Source organism: Colletes gigas, unplaced genomic scaffold (assembly GCF_013123115.1).
Source record: "Colletes gigas isolate AHSC1104 unplaced genomic scaffold, ASM1312311v1 Colletes_gigas_Sc00010, whole genome shotgun sequence".
Taxonomy (NCBI): domain Eukaryota; kingdom Metazoa; phylum Arthropoda; class Insecta; order Hymenoptera; family Colletidae; genus Colletes; species Colletes gigas.
In genome coordinates this window covers 7,022,079-7,045,360 of record NW_025106639.1, presented here as the reverse complement: position 1 = coordinate 7,045,360, position 23,282 = coordinate 7,022,079, and the positions used below count along the sequence as shown (strand labels likewise).

The 23,282-nt window shown below is 46.0% G+C and overlaps 1 protein-coding gene across 1 annotated transcript in view; it reads right to left on the bottom strand.

Moving 5' to 3' along the window:
- Positions 1–23,282, bottom strand: part of LOC122397899 (muscle calcium channel subunit alpha-1) — a 61,037-nt gene that overhangs the window by 24,598 nt on the left and 13,157 nt on the right. Inside the window, 23 exon segments of the mRNA XM_043397375.1 lie at positions 1,542–1,649; positions 2,132–2,219; positions 2,456–2,622; positions 2,711–2,840; positions 2,899–3,019; positions 3,142–3,248; positions 3,325–3,494; positions 5,670–5,761; positions 5,987–6,107; positions 6,177–6,269; positions 6,344–6,461; positions 6,533–6,684; positions 6,791–6,864; positions 7,066–7,211; positions 8,718–8,820; positions 9,532–9,695; positions 10,522–10,625; positions 10,945–11,120; positions 11,890–12,066; positions 12,205–12,311; positions 14,004–14,143; positions 16,678–16,783; positions 17,672–18,292. Coding sequence (XP_043253310.1) covers positions 1,542–1,649; positions 2,132–2,219; positions 2,456–2,622; positions 2,711–2,840; positions 2,899–3,019; positions 3,142–3,248; positions 3,325–3,494; positions 5,670–5,761; positions 5,987–6,107; positions 6,177–6,269; positions 6,344–6,461; positions 6,533–6,684; positions 6,791–6,864; positions 7,066–7,211; positions 8,718–8,820; positions 9,532–9,695; positions 10,522–10,625; positions 10,945–11,120; positions 11,890–12,066; positions 12,205–12,311; positions 14,004–14,143; positions 16,678–16,783; positions 17,672–17,982 — 3,075 coding nt within the window. The 5' untranslated portion in view covers positions 17,983–18,292.

Here is a 23,282-nt window from a genome sequence, read left to right as displayed (position 1 = left end):
CGTTCTTGAACGCGTACGCGAGGAAAAATACTAAATTCGTCGCGCTCTCGTTGTTTCCACCGTTGTTTCTTCGCATTATCGAACGCAGTATTATTAGAAGCCACGGACGCAACGATTTATCGTAGTACGAGTAAATATCGCGAGATATTCCGACGTTTTTTACACGGACGCGAGACAACCAGAGATGGGCAGGGCGTGATATCGAGTAATACAATTTCGTTTTATATCTCAGATTGCAAATAACACGAAAACAAACTACTGTATTTTCTTCGTTCCTTATCGCATTATACCGCGTCCTATCTCAGCCTAGTAAAGAAAAAACTGTAATTTTTTTTGTAAATTAATCTAGAATAAAACTAATTAATAAATCGTTGCGTCCGTGGTCCTTGGAGCGTAATTCGACGATGAGCAAACGTTTCAAGTTCCCAAGTGAAAGATGGCCGCGTCTCGTGCCCCCATGGAGGAGCCTTTACGCCGAACGATCGCGAACGATCGCGCGTTAATCGATCGAAAGTTATCCAAACCAGACTGGATTAAAAGTCAAGCCAAACTCTAAGCTACGTAGACGAGGAATAGAAACGGACAAGCTCGTTTATTAGACGGCAATCAGCGCGTTAGACGGAAGCCATCGTGGGATCGAGAAAGCTTGTTTAAAGGAGCCGGCGTAAAAGTGCCTCGGATGGGGGCAGTCGCTCGACTCGATTGGGTGAACACGTATCGGTGGAAAAAGACAAACAAAAAAACAAACGTTCAAGGGAAAGAAGAAACCAAGAGTGGTCCCAGTGAGAGGTTTCGGGGAGAGAGTGTCGAGACAAGAAACCCAATGATTAAGTTACACGTAACACAGCTTGTTTCACAGGGAAAATACCCAGAGGTGCATTTGTCGGAAAAAACAACGTCTGCCTCGTGCCCCCGCGCCACCTCTCGACGATTATTTCTCCGCGACGGTATCGATTCCAATCAGAAACGTTAAACAACAAGATTCGGACCCGTTCCACCCTCCAACCGATTCATAAAACCGTGTTGATTTCTCTTATTCGACTTCTCTTGCAACGTGAAACGGTATAGATTTGCGCACAGATTCTAAACTGTTGCTTAAACTCGATAGACGACTGTTCGATCAGGGTTAAGCACGAACACGCGCATAGTTAAGTACGGAAAGTTACTTTCTATTCTCGAGAATCGTAGATCGTAGACTCGGCGCGAATAATCGTCGAAGAAGGTTGTCGGGATGTCGAGCAAAGGCGTACCGAGGTGGTAGAGACGAATTTTGGTAGTTTGTGAGATAAATTTGGTGATGGTGAAATTATTTTGGCGTTGCGTTAAACGTATGTGAGCGGTAATGAATGAACGAGATATGACGATACATATCGGATCGTAAAGAAAGGGCTGACGACAGACTGTGGGGCTGGGGCGGGGTGGGGGGCGGGTTGGTTTTCAGGGGTATTGGGTTGTATATATTATGCCACTCTAGTGTACTACGAGAGGTTCAGAAGGAATGTCCCAGGACCGTTTTAGTGTACCGGGCCTGGCGATCCTACCTTGAACAGTTGTACGCCAATGACGGCGAACACGAACTGCAGGAGGCTGGTGACGAGGACTATGTTTCCGATAGTCTTTACCGCTACGATGACGCACTGTACTACGTGCTGGGTTCAACATTAATCATAATGTAGATCCGTTCCATTGTAAACGTGATTAACGTGTACCGACTAATTTTATCACGTCGGTTTACCTCTTGTTTCTCTTATCGTTTTCTTACTTCGTTTACATATACTCCGTTTCGAGTCGATTACATTCGTGTTTAGCACTAGGACGCGCGAGATGCTTCTATTTCCGATAGATCGACAACGATTACAAGATAACTTGGATCCCGTCACGTTAATCGTCCCGATTCTTCGAAACGATTGCGAACAGTTCAGCGACGAAACTCGACAAAATCACTTCCCGCTAGCCTTTAGAGACGTTTACTCGAACGTTACGCGACTCGATATCCCGAAACACTATAGATATTTACTGTGACCCGAAGCGTTATTTACGCGTTATCTAGTACGGGGCGTGTGCTGCGTCGTGGGACCGATTTAGCAAGTTTACCGATCGTTCGTGTGGGTAAATACGCGAAGAAAGATACCTTTAATCCCTTGGCACGATTGATGGCGCGCAAAGGCCGCAGGACACGCAACACGCGGAGGACCTTCACCACGGAGAACGCGCCGGAGCTGAAAACGTGCATCGAAGGTGAACATTCCTGTTCGATCGTGTCGACGTGCGTTAAGAGAACTAGCACGTTTCATTTATCTAGCAAAGAGCTGCCCGTTTCGCTACATCGTAACAACGGACAGCTAGTCGAGATCAATAAATATTTATTATTTTTCGCTTAATTACCATCGTTCAATGAATATTATTTTGCCAAATGAAACTGTTCTACTTCTCGTAATGAGCTGCGACCACTTACCTGAAAGACATCGAAATGAGAGAAGAGCACACGACCAACAGGTCGAGCAGATTGAACGCCGATCGGCAGAACGCGCCGTCGTGTATGATAAAACCGTAAGAGATCATCTTTAGCCAGATCTCGATCGTAAACACTGTGGTGAAAAAATAGTCGAAATTCTGTAATATCTGCAACAGAATGAAACGAAGGGGATCGTTAATCACGGTGGAAGGGTTCTTCGTCCTCGAGGTATCGCGAAGAGACAGTTTTCAATACCTGATTCCTATAAGACGAAGCGCTTAGAGGATCTTCGGCCGCCAACATGGCCGAGGATATCATGATGCACACGAGAATCACGTTGCCGAAGTAGCCGTGATTGCAGAACCAGTGGCAAAAGACACGAAACCTGAACCACGATACAATATTTTATTTCAGTACTTTCTGTATCTGGGTCGTTGATTTACCTGTTCGTCTGCGAGAGAATAAAAAAGGCCGAACCAGGTGGGATCGGTTGCGTCTTGGTCGCCATATTGAATTCAGACATTCTCCGTGGCCTGGCCGACACCCCTTGTCCCGTACCATCGTCTAAATATTTTCGTTCCAAGCACAGAAAATTATCCATTTTTACCAAACTCAAGTTAAAACCAGATCTACTCATTTTTAGAAATATTCATTAATCGTTAAACGTAGTCTGAATGAAAAGGTACCGTGCATCTCGTTCTGTTCGGCCTCCTCTTCTTCCTCGACCTCCTCGTCCGACTCTATGTTCAGCCGCACTTTCGCGTGGGTGTTCATGTCTTCGCTCTTCTCGGACCTGGAACCGCAAGGGTGAGCTTTTCGAACCACCCATTATTTTCCAGCTTCGAGGAGCTTCGAATCCCGACACTTACGTTTCCGTGTCCAAAGCCGCCTCGTAATCCTCCATCGTTTCGTTGGGATCCTGTTCGAGATCGGTGCCACCGCCCTCGTCTTCTCCACCGGTTCCTTCGCCGCCATCGCCCTGTTCCCCGCTGACTTCGTCCCTGGCTGGCGAGGCGCTGTGAGACTTGTTCTTCTCGGCCTGAAAACCACCCATCCACATGCCTCATTGCCTTAACCAAATTATTTTACCCGAAATTTCTGAAATCCTAACGAAATCAAGAGTTTACCTAAATTCTGTAAGGTTCTAAAAAAAGCCCCTCGATAAATCTAGCGATCTCCGTAACGCTCGAAATTATTCGTTTCCTTGCAAACCACGGCTGGTCGAGATATAGGGCCGGGGCTATTGTTCTAATTTAAACTTAAAGCGGTTTATTAATAACCGGAAAGACGTTGACTCGGTCCGTCGTATCGAATTCTAGAAACCGGTCCCCTCCGCGGATCGCTCGTTAAAATTCCACGGCACGAGGCGGTGAACCGAACCTCCTCGACGGGTTAACGCTCGAGAGCTAACGATTTTTCATTAGCTTATCGACGAATCACGAACGATTAAACTTTTAACGTTAAGCTACGCGGCAACGCGACGATACCATCCGCCGTTGGATCGGCGGCTATTGTTCGACGACGGCCTCTTTTTCTCAACCCCAGGCCGCGACGCTTCGCGCTCGAGCTGGCCCGCATATTTATAGTCGTTCGTTACGAAACATTACAACAGAAAAATAAGAGAAAAATGGAAAACATCGGGCAGCGGAGAACGGGGTGGGGGAGCGAGGGCAGGCAGAAAACTAACAACGACGCGACCGACGGTTTTCAATAAAAGCTTTAATTCCGGAGTATCGGTATTCGATCGGGACGGCCTCAATTTTGCGTGCGTGCTTTGTAGTTCCGTAGCTCATCGAGCTATCGAAGCGCACCGATTAAAGCTGATGACACAGTTTTCGACCGATGCTCGTCGACCGGGGGGGATATGAATCGCGAAATATTGGTAACGGTTCGCGTGCTCCGAGTACGTACATTGTACTTTAGAAAATATTGGGTCCGTTCCTGCTGATTCCACATTCCACAGATCGATCCAAGATTAAGTTTGTAAATCATCAGGAAAAAATAAACATTTCTTATATTATTCGCAGACGTTCCATTTCACGATCTCGAATTCTACTTTACGATCGTTCTCCTCACGACTGCATCGCGATTAGGAGCCTATCCTGTATGCGCGGCTCGCTAAACGACCGCTTTATTAAAACAGAGATGCGAGATAACCTCGCATGCCACCTTTATTAAACTCCCGAGTAAAGAGATTTGCGCGTAATTATGTCGCTCTTTAAGTTTCCACGAAACATCCCCCGGTGTGTAAAACCGCTGATATAAAGGGACCGAGTTCGGAGTTATGTTCTCCAAGATGTACGGATACGATACTTTTATACGTTAATTCGCGTATGAGATCAAATTAATATCTCGCTGGCGGCCTGGATTCGCGGTTAATTACGAGGATGCGTGAAATATTTGTAAGATTCAAACTCGAGGCGACGTAACGTGCAATAAAGGGCCGGCCGAACGACGTCGGAGCCGGCGTCGGAGTCGACGTCGGCGTTGGCGACGGTCATTACGAGCGACGGCAAACGAGACCCCGGCATCATTCGATGCTCTTTGAGGGAACGATAAAACGACCAGCATTCTAATTTTCCTCGCCCTCCCCGTTCCCGCGACCGAGTAAACGCAACGGCGAAATGTTTATTGAAGCGACGCGTTCCGATTTGTCGCTTCCTCTCAGCTTTTCGTCCCATCGATCCGTCACGGATCCACGATCGACGGAACGATAGGGCGGTCAACGGAACAATTACACGCAAAACACTCGATACGGTTGTATACAGAGCGATCGCGATGTTTCAGACACGGTTTCGACGCGTCGACCGTCACGGTGATCACTTTATTCGTTCCAACAATTACAGCTCCGATACTCATGATATTTCGTAATATCTCGTTCATAGAATTTCAACGAATACTGATTTTTAAACGCGGAAAACACGGAACGCGACTCGGTGATATAAAAAACCGAAAACGTGGAGCTAAATTTGTGATAAAAAATCCTCTCTCTCTCGATGAAAATTGATTTCAAAGGTACGCGAAATACGAGCGTATTCGACTATTATAGTCAAGAGACAATTAATTGACCCCTCGAGGCTATTCCTCGCTGCGAATCACGCCACTGCGCGTTCGATGCCAGAGATGGATTTCCAACGATGAGCGAAAGAAAAATTCGTTCGTTCGTGTATTTTGCGACGCGTTGCAGAAGGTCAGGAAAATTTAAATGACTCACCTCCTCCTCGGCTTCCTTTTCGATCGCAGTCAACGACTCGGCGTCCGCGAGATTGTCGACCGCGATAGCCAAGAAGACGTTCAATAGAATATCTGCGTTACTTCTTCCGGTCAAGGATCATTCAACGTGGAGACTTGTAGAGAGAACCGTACGAACGATTTTAATTACTCCGTACGGTAGTGCCACGCTTCTTGCATCGATCCGCGTTAGGGATACGGAGGAATCATCCAAATCCCAACGATTTGATTGCAAGAAGAGAGGACAGAGTACGGAGTATCGATCGTACCTGTCGCGTCACGCGTCGTTGAAAAGGATACAGTTACCGCATATGAAGAGAATGATGAAGTAGAAACAGGCGAGCATGCCGAAGCTCGCGACGCCGCCATAGGCTCTAATTCCGTCGTACATCACCGCGTTCCAATCCTCGCCTGTCAATATCTACGAATCGAAGAGGAACAATGACGCTTTCGAGTCGATACGTTTCCGTCGCGTATCGTCGACGTTTACCTGAAAGACGGTCAACAGGCTCTGCCAGAAGCTGTCGAAATTGTGACGCGGCTTGTCCTGCATTTCGGTGAAATTGAATTTACCACCGAACACCTGCGAAGCAGAAGAAATCATTAAACGAGCCGTGGCGACGACGTTTTATCGGTGTCGAAGACGATCGTTACAACCTGCATGCCTAAAAGGGCAAAGATCACGATAAACAGGAAGAGCAGAAGCAACAGAGACGCGATCGATTGTATCGAGTTCAACAGAGAGGCCACCAAATTCGACAGCGACCTCCAGTATCTGGAAAAACCAACGTTAGGCTCGCGACGATTGCGTTCATTTTTATTATGGATCATCGTGAATTTCCTTACTTGGTGACTTTGAACACCCTCAGCAAACGGACGCAACGCAGCACGGAAACGCCAAGCGGTGGCATCACGTGCGTGTTGGTGAGTATCATCTCGGTGATCGAGCCGATCACGACGAAACAGTCGAAGCGATTGAACAACGAGACAAAGTAACCCTGCACAATGGCAAACGAGGATCGTTTGAATGCTCGCTCCTTTCATTGTTCTCGATTGCGGGGGTCGCGTGGCCGACACGCGACACGGATAAAATTAGGGACTTACTTGAAATCCTAAACTGTACATCTTCAGCATCATCTCCATGGAGAACAACGCGATGAAAAACATATTTGTGATCTCTGCGGGGAGAAGGAAAGAAAAATGAATTACTGGTTATATTTTTATAAATGAAATCGGTCTAGATAGGACTCATAATGTGAAGTGCAAAAGTATAACAAGTACTATCGTGTAGTTCACGATTGTCTAAAGACAGGTTCGGTCTGACAGTCAAGCAAGAACGGCGAAAGGGCAAACAAAGGATTAGCAGATTCGAGGTTTACCTTGAAACTCGTCCAACCAATGCGGCTGATTGTAATGCTCTGTCGCCAGAACGCCGGTGTTGAGGAAAACCAGTACTATGATCAGCCAATAGAAAACCTGCGACTTGACGGCTTTTCTACAGGCCCTCCTCATTCTCCTGTTCACCCTGCGAATTTCCATTGCAAAATCGCTCGATCAAAGACACGCGGTAGCGAGGCTCTTCGAATTTCAGATCTACGACCTCTCCCCGACGATCTTACGGACAGTTAATCAATATGCAACGGTTTGTCTCTTCACGAACCACCGCACTGTGGCAAATTTACCTCACATTGAGGCCAACCTCAACTCTGTATTTTGTTTTTCATTGTCGTAGGTGCCTAAATTTTTCGGTGAAAAAAAAAAATTTATAATCGTTCTAAAAAAATTATTGTCGGTTCCGGGGGGCCAATTACAATCATTTTTGGTCAATAGACATACCCTCGAAATCCTACTCACTTTCCAGAAAAAAATTCGAGTAGTCGACGAAATTAAAAAATTTCAAATCGTTCCGAAAAAATTATTTTTAGTTGTGGGGGCCAATTACAATCATTTTTGGTCAATAGACATACCCTCGAAATCCTACTCACTTTCCAGAAAAAAATTCATTACCGAAAATGTAGTGTCTGACCATACCGTTGATATGTTTCCCTGAAATTTCATGCGAATCTTTAAAATGTCATAACTTCTGAACGGATTGGAGGATTTTAATGTTTAAAAATGCAAAGGACGCGTATTTTGATGGAGAATATGTAGAAATTCCAAGAATATTTGAAAAGTTGTTCCTGGACCCCGTAAAGTGAGAAAAACCCCCATAAAATTGTCCAATTTTCAAACGACCATAATTCCTACAATAGTGAATATATTTCAATGAAATTTTTTTCTGAACTAGAACTCATGGGTACCTACAAAAAAGTCCTGAATAACTTTTCTGTAGCGCGTCAAACAAATTGATTAAAAATGAGAAACCAATTTTTAAGGAAAATCGGTAGGGGGTAGGTGCCTAAATTTCTCGGCGAAAAAAAAAATTTTTAAATCGTTCTGAAAAAATTATTTTTGTGTCCCGGGGGCAATTAGAATCATTTTTGGTGAATATGCATACCCCCGAAATCCTACGCACTTTCGAGAAAAAAATTCTTTACCGAAATTATGTGTGACGACAGAAGAAATTTATGGAAAATATCTTCCAGAAAACTTTCTAAACTAATGATCTCCGAAGCTTTTTATGTCTTTATTGCGGGACTCATGCAATTGGAAATATTGCATGTTTCATTCTATCCATGGAACGGATTAATCGATTTTTCGTAGTAGTAGAAATTCAAATTACAATCGGGCCTCGATCATTCGTTATTGTCCTACTGTCACCGCCGAGCAACCGATCATAAACATGTTTTGCTTGTTTTGCACGCTTAATTCCACGTTGTATTCGCGAATGTAATTTTCTTTATAAAGCTTCAAAGTATTATCAGAAAAGAGAAAATTGTTTCACGTTTGTCCACGATTTCAGCACGCTTATTCAGCCACAGTGGGTTTCCTTGTAACAGTAGAATTTCAATTCAACGAAACATCGGATACGCTGTCCGTTTCGTTCGCGGAACAACAATGGACGAACGGCTCGTTATCGTGGCGTTCTTACCTATCGAAATCCCGCTTCTTCCGCCTCCACACGGACTCCTGTTGCACCCCTTCCTCATCGCCCTCCAATTGATCCGTGCTTTCCATCTCGTTCTGTTGCTTCGCTGGAAAAATTAATATCACCGCGTTAAAATTTCCAATTTATAAAAATACTACCTATTTATTATCGTTTCTTAAACTGTACTATTCTCATATAAGAAAAAGCGTTTCGTACAGCATCGTTGATACACTTTTCGCGAGACGATTCGCCCGGGCGACAAATACCGTCAAAATCGGTGAAATCGTTCAAAATTTGTCAAACGTAGTTCCGCGTCATGCGTCGTAAACCTTCGAACCGAATGGAAAACAGCACAAAAGCGAACGATAAAAAACCACTGACAGATTTGAAATTTGTGAAACTCTTGGTCGACCAACTGGAAAGACAATTTTTGCCGCGGGCGAGTCAGAAATGCCAATACCTCTTCCGGGAACGGATCGAATGGGAAGCTTCATATAATATGACAAGGTACTACAAGCACTGCGCTGTATGTTCCGGGAGAGGATTTCAGTTTCGACGTCGAGAAACAACTGATTACTGCTACGTTTGCTCAAATAAATGAAAGAAACGAAGCAATGTTACAAAAATTATTAAATCTTGAAGAGACAATCTATATTCCAACAGTTTTCAAACCTGTGCTGTTTCTTTTATTCAAGGGGTTGAAGCGCACGAATCTTTCGTTTCCAGACAATGCAAAAATTGTTCATTTTTTAGTATCCTCCTTCGGTGGAAGAAATCGGGTCATGCAGAATGCACGAATGAAAATTGGGACACGTACATTTCCCATCCTGCATCTTGGGCTCGTCGGTTTCTGGCTCGATGTCCTCGGCCTGCGTGATCCAGTCCAGGTAGCCTCTGAGATCGTCCTCGATCTGCTGTTTCTCCCTGAGCTTGTGGAAGTCACCCCGCGCCTTCGCCTTCTCTCTCTCCTTTGAGAACTCCCTACGTCGACCATGGATAATAAACGCGATTGCGGTGTGATTAGAAGCCACGGTGTCGTTCGTAATTGGAACGCTCGCGGATGAAACGGAAATCGGGAAAACCGCCTACGCGACGTCCCCACCGGCGAATACAAAATACGACCAAGTTTTCGCGAAACGGAACGAGACTTGCACTTCCGTGTCACGCGACGCGACTCGAACCCGGTAACTTTCCTGGGAAACTTTCTGCCCTATATTCCTTTTGCCAGCGTTCATCGATTGCTCTTTACTTTCGAGCGCGTTGAACTCGTCCCATTGACTGTCTTTATCGCGACGGGGAAACGGTACGCGCGAAATATCGGGACCCAATGATTCACGACGACTTTTCGTCGCGAAAACTAAAGATTTTCCATTGCTGTCGTGAAAAATTTCTATCGCTGGATGTACGGCGTTTGTATTTTCGCGTGTACGGTTCTCGTTCACCCGAGAGGGTTGTAAATTAGTCCGAAACATTGGGCTTGATAAATTTAATTTAATCGGAAGGAAATAATCGTATATCTTCGGCAGTTTAAGCGCCACGGGTTGTGTAAAAGCCCTTTGAATAGAGAGGGTCCCGCTCGTGTACGCCTTTTTGACAGAGATATTTATATTTAGATCCCTCATGGGGGGGACCACGCGACGCCATGGCCCGATATCGTCGTGCACCGACTTCGGAGAGAGGAGAAACAAACTACTCTGCCAAAAACGAGCAAGTTTCCAACCGGGGAATATATCCCCCTCGTGATCCCGGCGTCGACCTTGCGTCGATACTTAACCGCGCCACGTACGTGACAATGAAATATACTCACCCGGACAACACACCGAGAATCAGATTCATCACGAAGAAAGCCCCGAGTATCACCATAGAGATAAAATAAATCCATTGCCACGAGCTCCCCATCGCGTCTTCGATCTGGAGGGCAAACGGTTTGGAAAGAAAGTTGAAAAGAATATCGAATATACGTATATCCTCGTAAAAGTTTCGTAGAAGCATTAAAAGTTGAAGAGCTTCGCGGAAATAACGTCTAAGGGTCCGGAGACCCTTGTAAACCATTCGAGAATATGCACTTATTTACTCCGTCGTGCGTGGAAATTCTATCTCTTTTTTTTTTAACAAACACGGTCGTAACGATATCGAATAAGTATATGGCGCGTGGATATTGTTCGATGGGTGAGAACAGTGAATTAATTTGACCATTCGATCCATTAGTATGAAATGAAATTAATCCTACGCTGTAGAGGACGTCCGTCCAGCCCTCGAGCGTCACGCACTGAAACACCGTCAACATGGCCAGGCCAAAGTTGTCGAAGTTCGTGATGCCCCAATTCGGACCCTCCCAGAACTGTTTGCTGCAATAGTACTCGGGCCCCACGTTGATGCACGGGTAGCCTCCGGGCCCGCATGGGACTGGGTCGTCCATTACTGCGTCTGCGAATTCCAAGAAACATTCCTCGATCGTTTATAAGGAACGTTAAAGCAGTTAAAGAAGTTCGAGCTATATCTAACCATGTTGTATTAAATTCGTATCGTGGACGGATAAACAACTGAAGAAAAATGTCGCGAAGCTAGAAAGGCGTGCGTTTGGCAAGGAACGGAGGCGATCAGGTGGGTTTTCGCGCGTATCTGCCTCGCGTAGATAGGCGGATTTCGCGTCCTCTCGTGAATCAGCTGTTTACCGCGGGGACACGCGCTAACGGCAGGCCACGCAGCTCGCGTTCCGCGCGCTAAGAATAATTAGACGTTAGTTGTCGCCGCGGCTGAATCATATCTAAAATAGCGCCGGTGCAAAGTGTGTTTCGGGGTTAAGCCGGGAACTCCCTCGTCGTTCGTTGCCAACTTCTCCTCGATATTTCATTTCTCAAGGAACCGTTACCGCGAAGGACCGATCGATGGTCCGTCGCAGGACTCTTACGTAATTTCGATCCGTTTCCCCCGATCGAACCGCGATGAAAATTCTCGCGCCAGGAATCCGTTCCGGAGCGGCGGGCTCGCGTGATTAACCGTACGGTAACCAATTGTACTATTAGCACTCGAGCGTACAACTGATACGGTGAACCGATTAAACGCAGTTAACCGGGGATTATAGGGGATCCTCGAGTAGTAATCGATTGCACGCTTAATGCCCTCGACGCTCGGGCCATTTGATTTTCAAGATCCACGGACAACTCGGTTTTGCAGATATTCGTGGCGCCGTTCTTACCGGTGACATTGTGCCTGCACGTTTTATGCATTTTCCCGGAGAACAGCTCGAGGCCGATGATAGCGTAAATAATGATGACGAACAGAACCAACAGAGCGATATGTAGCAGGGGTATCATCGCTCTCAAAATAGAGTTTAGGACCACTTGTAGACCTGAAACACATCGAAGGGGGGTACGTTAATCGGGACTTTCCGTCTTGGACCGGTCTCCTGAAATGGGACAAAGGACCAGCCGTGTCTTTGCGCGGATCCGATGTCGGAGTTGTCGCTTTGATATGGAAATCCCCTTACTTGGTACTCCGGAGACCAGCCTGAGAGGTCGCAGCACTCGAAAAGCCCTTAACGCTTTCACATCGAAGCCTTCTTTCATGAGTATCGCCAACACTGTGCTCACCATGCTGGAAAGAGGAGATATGGAAATTAAACGATCCGTTCGACGATCGGGGACGCTCATTTCGCCGCAGAGAACGTTTCCGCGTCGCGAGATTCCGATTCGACGTGATCGAAAAAGCCGGACGATCGCGTGCGCGTTTATCGGGCGCGCGGGAAAAATCCGAGCGGAATAGAAAATTTCCAATGTCGGCGTTCGACGCCGGGAACGACACGGTCGAGAACTCGAAACGAAATTAAAAGCACTTCGCCCGACGGACCGAGGGGAAGACGTCGTGCACACGAAGGAAAACCCTCTTGTTTCGCGAGGTAAGCAGAACTTATCGAGTCGAAGTGGAGCACGGAAGGGTAACAAAGGGGGTCGCGTGCCGATTCAATGTCATCGCAGTGTCGCGCGACGATATTGGACGATCGGGTACGTTCTCGACCTATACAACGGCGATAAAATAGCGCGATGAAATTCGAGCGAAGGATCCCGTTGGCGAAATCCGCGCGCACTAAAGTTTCCATTATTGGTCCCGTCGATTCCCATAATCGTCGATTTACGACGGCCACGTGTTCTCCCCCAACGGACCGATAAACTTATACGAGAAGAAAAGCACACCAACGATTCTACACGTTGACGGCCACTGTCACGTGTACGTGATTTCAATATTTTTTGTTGGATCGAAATATTTTTGAAATATGGTTCTATCTTCCGGTACCCGTATTATTACGAGATGCATCAGGATACCGTAGACAGAGTGGAATGCAGATTTCTTCGGCTTGTTGCTGCCACGCTAATGCAGTTACGCCTGTATATTGCCATAATTATGATCCTATCGGTTGCAACTCGGCTTATTAGCTCTCGAACAACGCCGTAAGATGGCTGAACTGCACTTTGTGCATAAACTAATCAATCAACCGATTACTTGCTCCGATATTCCGTGGGAAACGAATTTCCGCGAAACCCGAAATTTATTCATAGACAGAATCGACATATTTTTTTGAATTGACGTTTTAATAATGAACGACTCCTACATGCGAGCAACACAAGGCACGCGTAGTGAACCATCGCTTAAATCACGGCGACTGTTTGTTTCCCTATCACACTTGCTCAAACAAACTATTCAGAGTGTGTATAATTTCGCGATAATATATCTAAGATTATCACTGAAATTCTCGAGGATATTATACAAATCAGTATATATTATACCTGAATCTCATTTATTTACAAACGATAACGAAGCATATTATTCCAATCTATAACAAACATCCACTGTATCTCAAAATCGTAAATAACGAATCAAAATTTCAGAATGATCTGACTTGAATTATTCGTCAGTCACGAATACAATTTCTCCGGCTCTAGTTACGGCGTTAACGCGTTGACCTACATGCGGGTCAAGCTGATTTTGATTTAGAACCAGGTATCCCAATTACACGTGTACACTGATACACGTATGCACCTGTAATTAAAGTTCGTTATGTATGTAAACGTAAATTTTAGATTCGAAGCATTTCGATGTCTACTATTGTTTTCGTAAGTCAATGATTTAGTTGCCTATGCCGTGTGTACAAGTTTGATCAATTTATAGAAAATTAGAATACTTGGATTGCAAAGACAAAGACCGTAAACTATTTATTCGTTCTGTATCACGCGTTAGGAAAGCACGCGGATAAAGTAGGATAAAGGCGCGGTCAGATACAATTGTACTCACCCTATAACTACTATCGTGAAATCTAGTATGTTCCATCCGTTCCGAAGATAAGCCCCGGGATGGGCCACGAAGCCGTAAGCGATGATCTTCATTACGCACTCGACCGTAAAAATCACAAGAAATATATACTCTATTTTTTCCTGAAACAGAACAACGAACAACACGACGTCAGATAACGCGTAGACGATATCTCCTTTGATCCAGCGGCAACAGTCGCACGTGGTAACGATCCTCCTGCTTAATCGACCACGCGTTAAATTCCCCGCACGCGCCTGACTGTTTACACGCCCGAAAGTAAACGTTTCCCTTTGATTAAGCGCGCAAAGTCTAAGTGCAAGGACAATGCTGTTAACCCTTTATAGACCTGTGTCAACTCTGACGCCACGTTCCGTTTTCAGCCAATCCCATGTTTTTGTAAGATTATTTCACGCATTATCGCGGTAAGTTCGCGACCAGCGATCGCGTTCTTTCTATCGCGAAAACTGCTTTTCCTCGATCTGCATTTCAAGTTAAATAGTTTTCGAGGGCGAAGAGATAGTTTGAGGAAAGCCAACATCGAAAGGGTGGACGCGAATGGTAGATCGCAATGGCGATGAGGAAGTTGGAAGGCGAGCGTAAAGCCGCAAGCAGGAAGAAGAGAGGAACGAGGATGCTCTCTGGACGTCCATTACGCTTAATATCCGAAATCGATCGATCACCGGTTCGTTGGAATAGCCGATTGGCTCGAGTTCGTATTATATTACCCCTGGCTTTGCTCCTGGCGATTTCTGTCACGCGACGCTCCCACGAATCACGCCGAGTATCGGCTCGAAAATATTCCAGTATCTTTGTTTTCCCTACCAAAGTTATCGTGGAAAGCTCCGGTGTGTCAGATATCCGTGCTTTCAATATTTTTCATTCCCCGGATACGAGATACGCGCGCTTAAAAAATTTCCAATCAGAGCAGATGGTTGGGGATCTTATTTAACGTTTGCTTTCTGAAAATGTAGAAAATGTATTTTTTAATAGAATATAAATTGTCGAGTATTATGTTTTTGCGACAGAAATCGAGGGCTGCTCTCGACGCTCATGCTACTTACGCTCCGTACGGTTTATCAATGACTGATCAAGACCGTCCACGACCACTTAACGTATTCACGGTCTTCTTGACACACATCGGTAAACGAACGGAGAGTTTGCGAGGTAAACGAACCGACGGGAAACCGACCAAGACGACCAACGTCGCGTTCGACGACCGCACAGTGTTTCGATCAATGGGCAAACATCGAAGGATCCTCAATCTTTTGAAATTCAACTGAAATATAAATCCTATTAAGTAAATACAATTAATTTGGTGTCTGGAAAAGAATATAGAAATTCATCATCGTAAATGAAATCTTAAAACCGTCGCCCATTTTGTGGAGCAGCGTAGTATTATTCTTGAGTAAATGTTGCTGTTCGCTGTATTTACTAATGGAATTAACGGAACGTGGAAGTGGCTGGAATCGGAAAACAAGGCTAAAGAGAAGACGCGTTTGTAAGAACCTCTTGCGGCCTTTGTGGCTTAAATCCATCCTTGAAGCGATGACCACGCGTTACGATACACCGTGTATGTACAGAACGGCTTTTGCAGAAGTTTCCGGTCTGACGCGACATAGACGAGTGTGCTCTATCGGCCGCGATAAGCCTTGGAAAAAGCCCACCCTCTAATAAAAGGTTTTATGCTTCGCCTCGAAGGCCAGATCTTGCCGTATCATCTCGGAAAAGCTTTTACCCATTTTCCGGGACACGGCCTCGCTACTTTCAATTCTATCCAAGCTCGAATTTACCAAGACCTTCGTTCGGCGCTAGTTTCAACGATCCTCAAACGCTTTCTTTATCGTCGAAACCCGGGCTTCGAAAAAGTTCCGCAACTTCTAAACTGATCCTATTTAAAACATAAGCCGCCGGGAACTTTTCGTACAATATTTTACAGAATCGTGGGTACAAATATTCTCTCAAATGAAATACGTTGTTCGCGTGGATGTCGTGGCAGAGAGATGAATATTTGAAGAACTGTAACGGGGAATGCTTTAATAAAAACTTATCGTAACGTTCATCCACAGCCCCGAAGAGGAAATTGTACGAGCATTTCGCTGGTTTGGAATGGAAAGGTGTCGTACAAACGCGACAATGGAAAACGCAATTTCCATGGAAATGCTCCGCGTCTAAGATGGTCCAACGACGTCGCATAAAAGCGACCAGTTTTCCGAGCGACCGGTCCACACTGGCCCATATATGAATCATGTTTTCCAATAATAGTGGGCTACGGTGCAAAACCATGTCAGCAAGATTGAACAATTATTGAAGTTTCAGCTCGAATAAATTTCATGCCATCAACCCTGTCTCTTGGACAGTGTGTTTATTTATCGATAACTTGGCCGGTACACGGTGGTTCGATGAACGGGAACTGTTATTCCTATTATATTCGCTATTATTAGCCGCGATCGAAATTTGTTTACCGCGGAGTTCGTTGTTCGAACCGTGTGTGTCGATCAACGAAAAGTAAAACGAACCTGTTGGTCGAAGACTCGCGACTGTTGCCGTCGAATCGCGGTCGAGGAGGTCCCGAACGCGGTAATTTTGGCGACAATTAAGCAGCTTCTATACGCGACCGTTTCTGCTTAAAATGGCGATTCGATAAATCGATACTCACCAAATACTGGTTGGTCAGATTAGAATCGCCGTACGGGTACGGTGTGTAGACTGCCAGGGCGACGCAGTTCGCGAATATCGTCATGAGAATAAGCCACTCAAAAGGTCTGGAAAGTTGTGTCGATGAAAGGTCTGGCTAAGGAAAATGAAAATATACTCGGGGTAATACGCTCTCGAGGATTCATCGAACCGCGAGCCGGGGAAACTTTTGTTCGACTTTCTCCGATTTTCGCCACCGCGCGTTTCCCAGGGCTCTGAAAGCTCTTAAATATAAACAGAGACTGAAAAGCGGAAAAAGCTTCCGCTACGACGGACAATAATTCTCCATTTTCAACGTAGCGGAAAACTCTTCCTCTCTTTTTCCCCTCCTCGCCGTTCGATTCTACGTGGGCGATGAAAACATCGTACGTTACTTTCGGTTAATAAGAACGATCTTCGTTAGGATCCGTATCGAGTCGACTTTGTACGCGTCGTAAATGTTTTACCGAACATGCTTGGTAGGAGGGGTGAAACCGGGGCCGGTATACGCTGGAACGACTTTGTCAACAGGGGGCGACGGTGTTCACCCTCCTTCCATCGGTTTGTTTCGCTTTCAAACGGACGCGGAAAGTTTCGAACTTTCGAAATGATAAAAAAAGAACGAATTTACGCTCCGAGTGGTTACAAAAACGTTTCGTCGGTATGTGGCTTCTTCGATGACCAGAAACGGGGTTACCTTTGCATTCGCGGTAAACAATACAAGTGCTAAAGTTGAACAATTTCGTTTCGTCTTCGTAAAATATTCTATGCGCTCGCGGGAGATACGAGAGTACGCTATTTAAGTACCACGCCTCTTTGCAAATAGGTATTTGGTTTTTGCTACACCTAACATTTGGCGCACTCGAATGAAAAGTAAATAGGGTAGTTGCAGTTCCTACTTAAAACTAAAAGAGCTCTGTGTCTAACGCTTTCCTCCTTCTAACCGGGGAGAATTGGACGAGTTCTGAAAAGGATACTTCCATTCAACGACATCGATGCACATCTTACGCACGGGATTTTTGAGGGGTAGACAAAAGAGGGCCCTAACGGGCCTGTCGGGCGGGGGTTTGCCACCCCTGCGAGCCGGCCGCTTGGTGGCGGACTTGGCTGCGCCAGTGCTGGTCCCGAGAGTTTGGCCCGTCTGCGACTGCGCGGTTGCTGGCTGTCCGTCCTGGGCAGATTGGGGGTTCCGGTGCTGCCCGAGGATGGGGGGGGTCGCGGCAGTCGGCTGGGCCCCCAGCAGCTCAGGGGGGCCCAACCCCGAGCCCCCATCCCCCCCCGCGCTCATCGGACGCTCCTCCGCGCCTCGATCAGCTCCGTGCTTCCGCCTCGATGCTCTCTTCTTCTTCTCCTCCCCCTTCTTCTACGCTTTCGGTTACCTCCTCCTCTGCCGCCGCCTCCGCCTCCTCCTCTTCCTGTTATACACGCGCAGGCACGCTCCTCCGGACCCTGCTCGGCTTCCAACCAGACGCCTGTGCAGACGCCCGTACAGACGTCCGACGACGCCGATCGACGCGCTCTCTCAGAGACGCCCCACCACCCGCTGCAGCTCGCCGGCATGCTACGGCACTGGGCTCTTTCGAACCTCCCTCCGTGACCTAAACAGAGCACAAAACTTTGTTACTTTTATTCTGGATCTTAAATTTCAAAATTCTTCTTCTTTTGATTCTTTTAGAAGAGACTAATGGCTAATGGGTCACAGAATAGCCACCGGATATCGTAGTATACTGTTTCAAAGAAGTAGAGTATGAAAAGATAACAAGATCCCCACGTCGTACGACCAAGGAACGAGAACCTTAACATTTAATGACTAGGAAATTGCTCGAGCCTGGAGGTTGACATTTCGCAGCGGTTGGTCATTCGACGTCGTCGATAGATTCCACAAATTTAATGAAAAACTAAATGAAATTAGGATTTAAATCAGTATCTGCTCGTGTATCTGACCTTTACGATGCCAAATGTGAAAGTTAACGGACCGATCTTTTTCTGTCGCGGCTCAATTAGGGGGCCGAGGATGTAACGGAACTACCGTTGTACGCTAAATGTTTAATGCTCGAGAGCGTGAGCGGAAACGGTGAAAACCTTGATCGCCTCCGGTGCCCTTTAGCCGCCACACGGCCGAAAAGAGGGGCTCGGAGAAATGCCGGTCAACTTCGGCCGTAAATATTCCAAGCGCTCGCTAGACCAGCAATCTGGCGCCGCGACGCCTTAGACGATTCGAGAGTTCGCGCTGGGTAACGATAAATATTTATGGCCGCGGGACGAAGCAGTTCCGCTCCCTGTTTCCGTGCCTCGTTAACATTTAAGGCTGTACTCGTGCCGCGAATCGACGTCACCACGGTCGCGGGAACGGATCGAAAGTTCGGAAAGCCGGTCGAACTTAAAAGCCATTCGTTGTTTTCTCTCGCGCGAACGTCAAAAGCACTTCCTGAGAACTCTGCCCCCACCCCCCTGCCACGTCAACAAAACCACCACTCGTTCGTGGAAACTCGATACCAGAATCAATAACGTTACAAGATTCGAAATATAACGAATATCGAGAAAACCAGGTTGGTATTTAAGAAAAGCTCTCGAAGATCTTCCCCCTCGAAGGACCAATCGAGCATCCTGAAACGAGAACTTCCGTTTGTGTTTGACTCTCCCTAGGAATCGATTCCTAGGTCAAAGGGCGTTATTAGTTCTGACAAATCGAAATCATCGGTAGACAGTTCGTATGGGAATCGGTACGATGGAATCTTCGTTTCCATTTACCAACATAATAGATTCCTCGGTCTATTCTCTTAGATTGATCGAAACAAACCTTACAAATACCAGGGACTCGTGCTCCTACGTTTCGCGACAAGATCGTCGCTTCGTAAATAACTTCTCCCATTTTGTACTCCGCTTTTACTTCCCTTCGCGAGTTTGTCTCTTATCAAAAGTCTGACGCTTGTCTCTCCGTTTCGAACTTTGCGACTGCTGGATCTGACAATTCCATAGACAATGCCCTAACCGTTCCTACGAGACTATTCAATTCGATTTGATATTAGATACAACTGTTGCCTATCGTCCCTAATAAAGTTTCGCAAAGCACTGAAACGCTTTGCATCCTGTTTGCTAAATTTCGTGGGTGCATCAGTGACGGGAGTTGATGCAAGGCAGACAACTGTTAACAGTTAGCCGTCTGTTGAGCCAGAATCGAGCCGGTGTTCGACGAAAGAAGGTTAAGAGTCATCCTCTCGACGCGAGAGATCGTTTCTGCGCTCGAATCGATCGGAGAAAAATCGGCGTGCTTGGCGGAACGCGCCGCGAGAGAAGCCTCACGCTTGTGTTTCGGCAAGTCCGGGAGCCTGGGATTTATAGCAGACTCATGCTATATTTAGTGAGCCTAAATACTAGAAAGTTCTACCTGCGGTCGAGTTTCTCGAGCTCGTGCACGCTCCCGTCGCATGAACTTGTCTGGAATCGGTGGTCAGTGCCTATCCGCTACTGTTTTCGAACGCACAAATAACCGAGCTCTGTTTAAACAACATCACACGAGACGTCACAATGAATCAAACGAACGTTTTTCTTTTACGATCGTTTCGCCTTGTTTTCAGACCGCGCGGAAAACACCGGGTCACATTATCAGTAACTATCGATTCAAGGAAAGTTGATTCTTTCCGAATGGTTTTAACGAGGTCCTCGCAATGGTCTACTCGACCCCATTTTCGATCATCCGTTAATACAATGAAGAAGAAATCGGTTAAAGTACTATAAATTGAACGTTTCGATAACCACCGCTCATTTTCCAATAATTGTACCGGATACTTTGATACTATTTTCATTACTTTGCTCGTTCTCCTGGGTGAATTATATCGGTACGAGATAAACAACGATCACCGTACGGTTTCTGCATCGTTCGATGCTCGCCGCCATTAACTTTCTAACGATTCGTACGTCACGCGAGGTATTCCTCTAATTTTCAACTACGATCAAAGACGCTTGTGACGCACGTAAGGCGAATATTCTTGCGATTCCGGGGACTCGAATAAAAGCGTCGTCGTAGAAGATACGCGTTCGAATAGATTTCGAGATAGAGACGAGTCCCATTTTACGGGTGAGTCAGACGATCGCCGGAATTTGTGAACGTAATTCGTCGGTTCCACGGAAAAGTGGAAATCGTCGCATTTCCATTCGAGGCGAGACCGGTCGAACCTTCGAATCCCGTTCCCTTCCGTTTATCTCGACTAATCCGTGGGACGTACAGTTCCATCGGCGAGAAAAATCGTTCCCGACTGTCTTTCGTGGCGCGGCAAAATGGACTGCGAAAATAAGACTTTTCTGGTCCCGCGGAAAACGGAGTGTATTTCGAACGTCTGAGGAGCACGGCGAAAATAGATTCGCAGGATTTTGATAATCCGGCTGGTCCCTGCGACTGACAGTGTATGACGTGAAATTCGCGAACCTTTCGCGGATCGATCGTACGCGCCGCGGAAGTATAAAGTATCGCTTCCGCGAACGATCGATTCGATGGCTATCGGAGGTGAGTTATTCGTTGCAGTTGCGCCCCAAACGGGATTATTCGACTTCCCTCGGCAGTTTTCCCGGCGTATCGTCTTCGATAATCAACCGTCGACTGAATTATGCGGTGGCGCCGTACGGTTTCGAAATTGGCGATGGTAATTCGACCACCAAACGATTACTCCATTTTGTTCGAACGCTCGGAAAAATTACTGACAAGGACGAACAATGGATGTTCAAACTCTGTTATTTGTCCTTAGAGTGTGCAGGTTCGATAATTTAAACAAATACTGGACTCGAGTCGGAACTTTGCGGTGACCGTTCGAGAAATTTAATAGTTGGATCGTTGAATTTCATGCTTTTTTTGGCAACGTGCTCTGGATCGTTGTCCTATTGAAAAACGAGTTCATTTTTACGACGAAGGGGCCCTGATAAATCTAGATGTGCCACTGTGCCCGCGTTTAACTCGGTTTGCGTATACGAGCCCCTCGATCGACATCTGGCTCAGATCCAATATTATGAAAAATGAGTATATTATAAAAATAGTAAATACCAGGATTGTTCCTACCATTTAACAGAGTAATTCGCGCCTATTTCCTTTTACGTTGGCAAAAAATGCGAGCGAATTTTACATTTTGCATAAAGTGATTTTAAGAGAATCTGGATTACTGGCTTAAATCCAGCTTTTGGACTTACGCCCGTAGCTCCCATGCAACAAATGGACTTACACCTCTGTTAAACTCGACTAAAGGGAAATCCATGTATATATTAACCGTCGCTCTCCGAAACTGTTCAGTGTTTTGTCAACTTTTATATTTGCTGACAACGAGTGACGCAAATTTTAAATCACCGAAAAAATCGAAGACCAGGAAAATCGCGAAAAAATCTCGTAATTCGGGAACAGTGTGCGTAAACCGGAATAATAATGTAGTTTCTGAGAAAAAAACTTGCAAAAACACGATGGACGAAAAACTAAGAAAAGGACCGCTTCCATAGTTTCTGGGGGGGAAAAAAAGTTGTGCAAACGTGACGGATAAAGAAACGCTGAAAAACCTACTCCGTTGTTTCTGCAAAATGGGATCCTTTGTTAGCGAAAAATGCATGCAGAATGTACCCGTAAAAAGATAATGGCCGCGAGATGAAAGCAGATGCATATAAAGTACCAATAACGTGTATTTTATTAATCTTGACTTTGAAAAAGTAGAAGGAAACAGATTCGATATCGTATAAAAATCTTAACAAAAATTGATCAGGGTGGGTGACAACTTGCTCTAAAAAAATTTATGGTACGATTCAAGAGTGTGTTTTAATTTCCTGTTGAAGGTTGAAGGTTCAGCGACGACCACGCGTCGGAACCGCGAACGTTGCGGTTCTATTTTGTTTTCCAGGCTTTCGATGAAAGAGAGTTCGCCGCTAATAAAGTTTCTCGGTGTTAAATGGATAGAAAGAGTCACGCTCGCTCGTAAGATAGACATCGACCGGTGCTAACGAGTTAAATTTAGTTCACCACTTCGCTCCCACGGAAGCATCGGGCGAGCTGGGCCGCTTACCCGCTTAACCGTTCGCCTACTGGCACGTGCTGTACGCCGATCCTCGCGATCCCTTGCTCGATCGAGCCCTATCCCTACGAGCCGATATCAGCACACTTGGAGAACAAAGCGCCGTCCTCGTCTGATTTTGTATGCGCGAACGACGCAAATAAATACGATAGAAGAGGCTCGTAATCGTGACAGAAAATAGTTGTTGCGAAAGACAGCCTCGCGCGAACGTGGCTGCCATAACAAACACGCCGCGGACTTCGATCGACGCTTCGACAATCGCGTATTTTTACGTTCACGGATTTTAATACAAATGACGGGGACTCGACTCGAGGGCGGAGCAGTGCACCTTCCGGCGATCGGCACCGCTTTCAGCAATAATCAGTTCCGTAACAAATAATTTAGTAACCGGGGATCGAGCATCTCGACTACGTTGCTTAATTGGTACCGAGATTGCCCGAGTAGCTGATAGCCAACTGATTCTGACAAGGATTCGCGCGACTGAGGTTATTTGGCTTCCATTAATTACAACTTTACGGGTTAACAATCTAGAGATTGATGCCCGGGA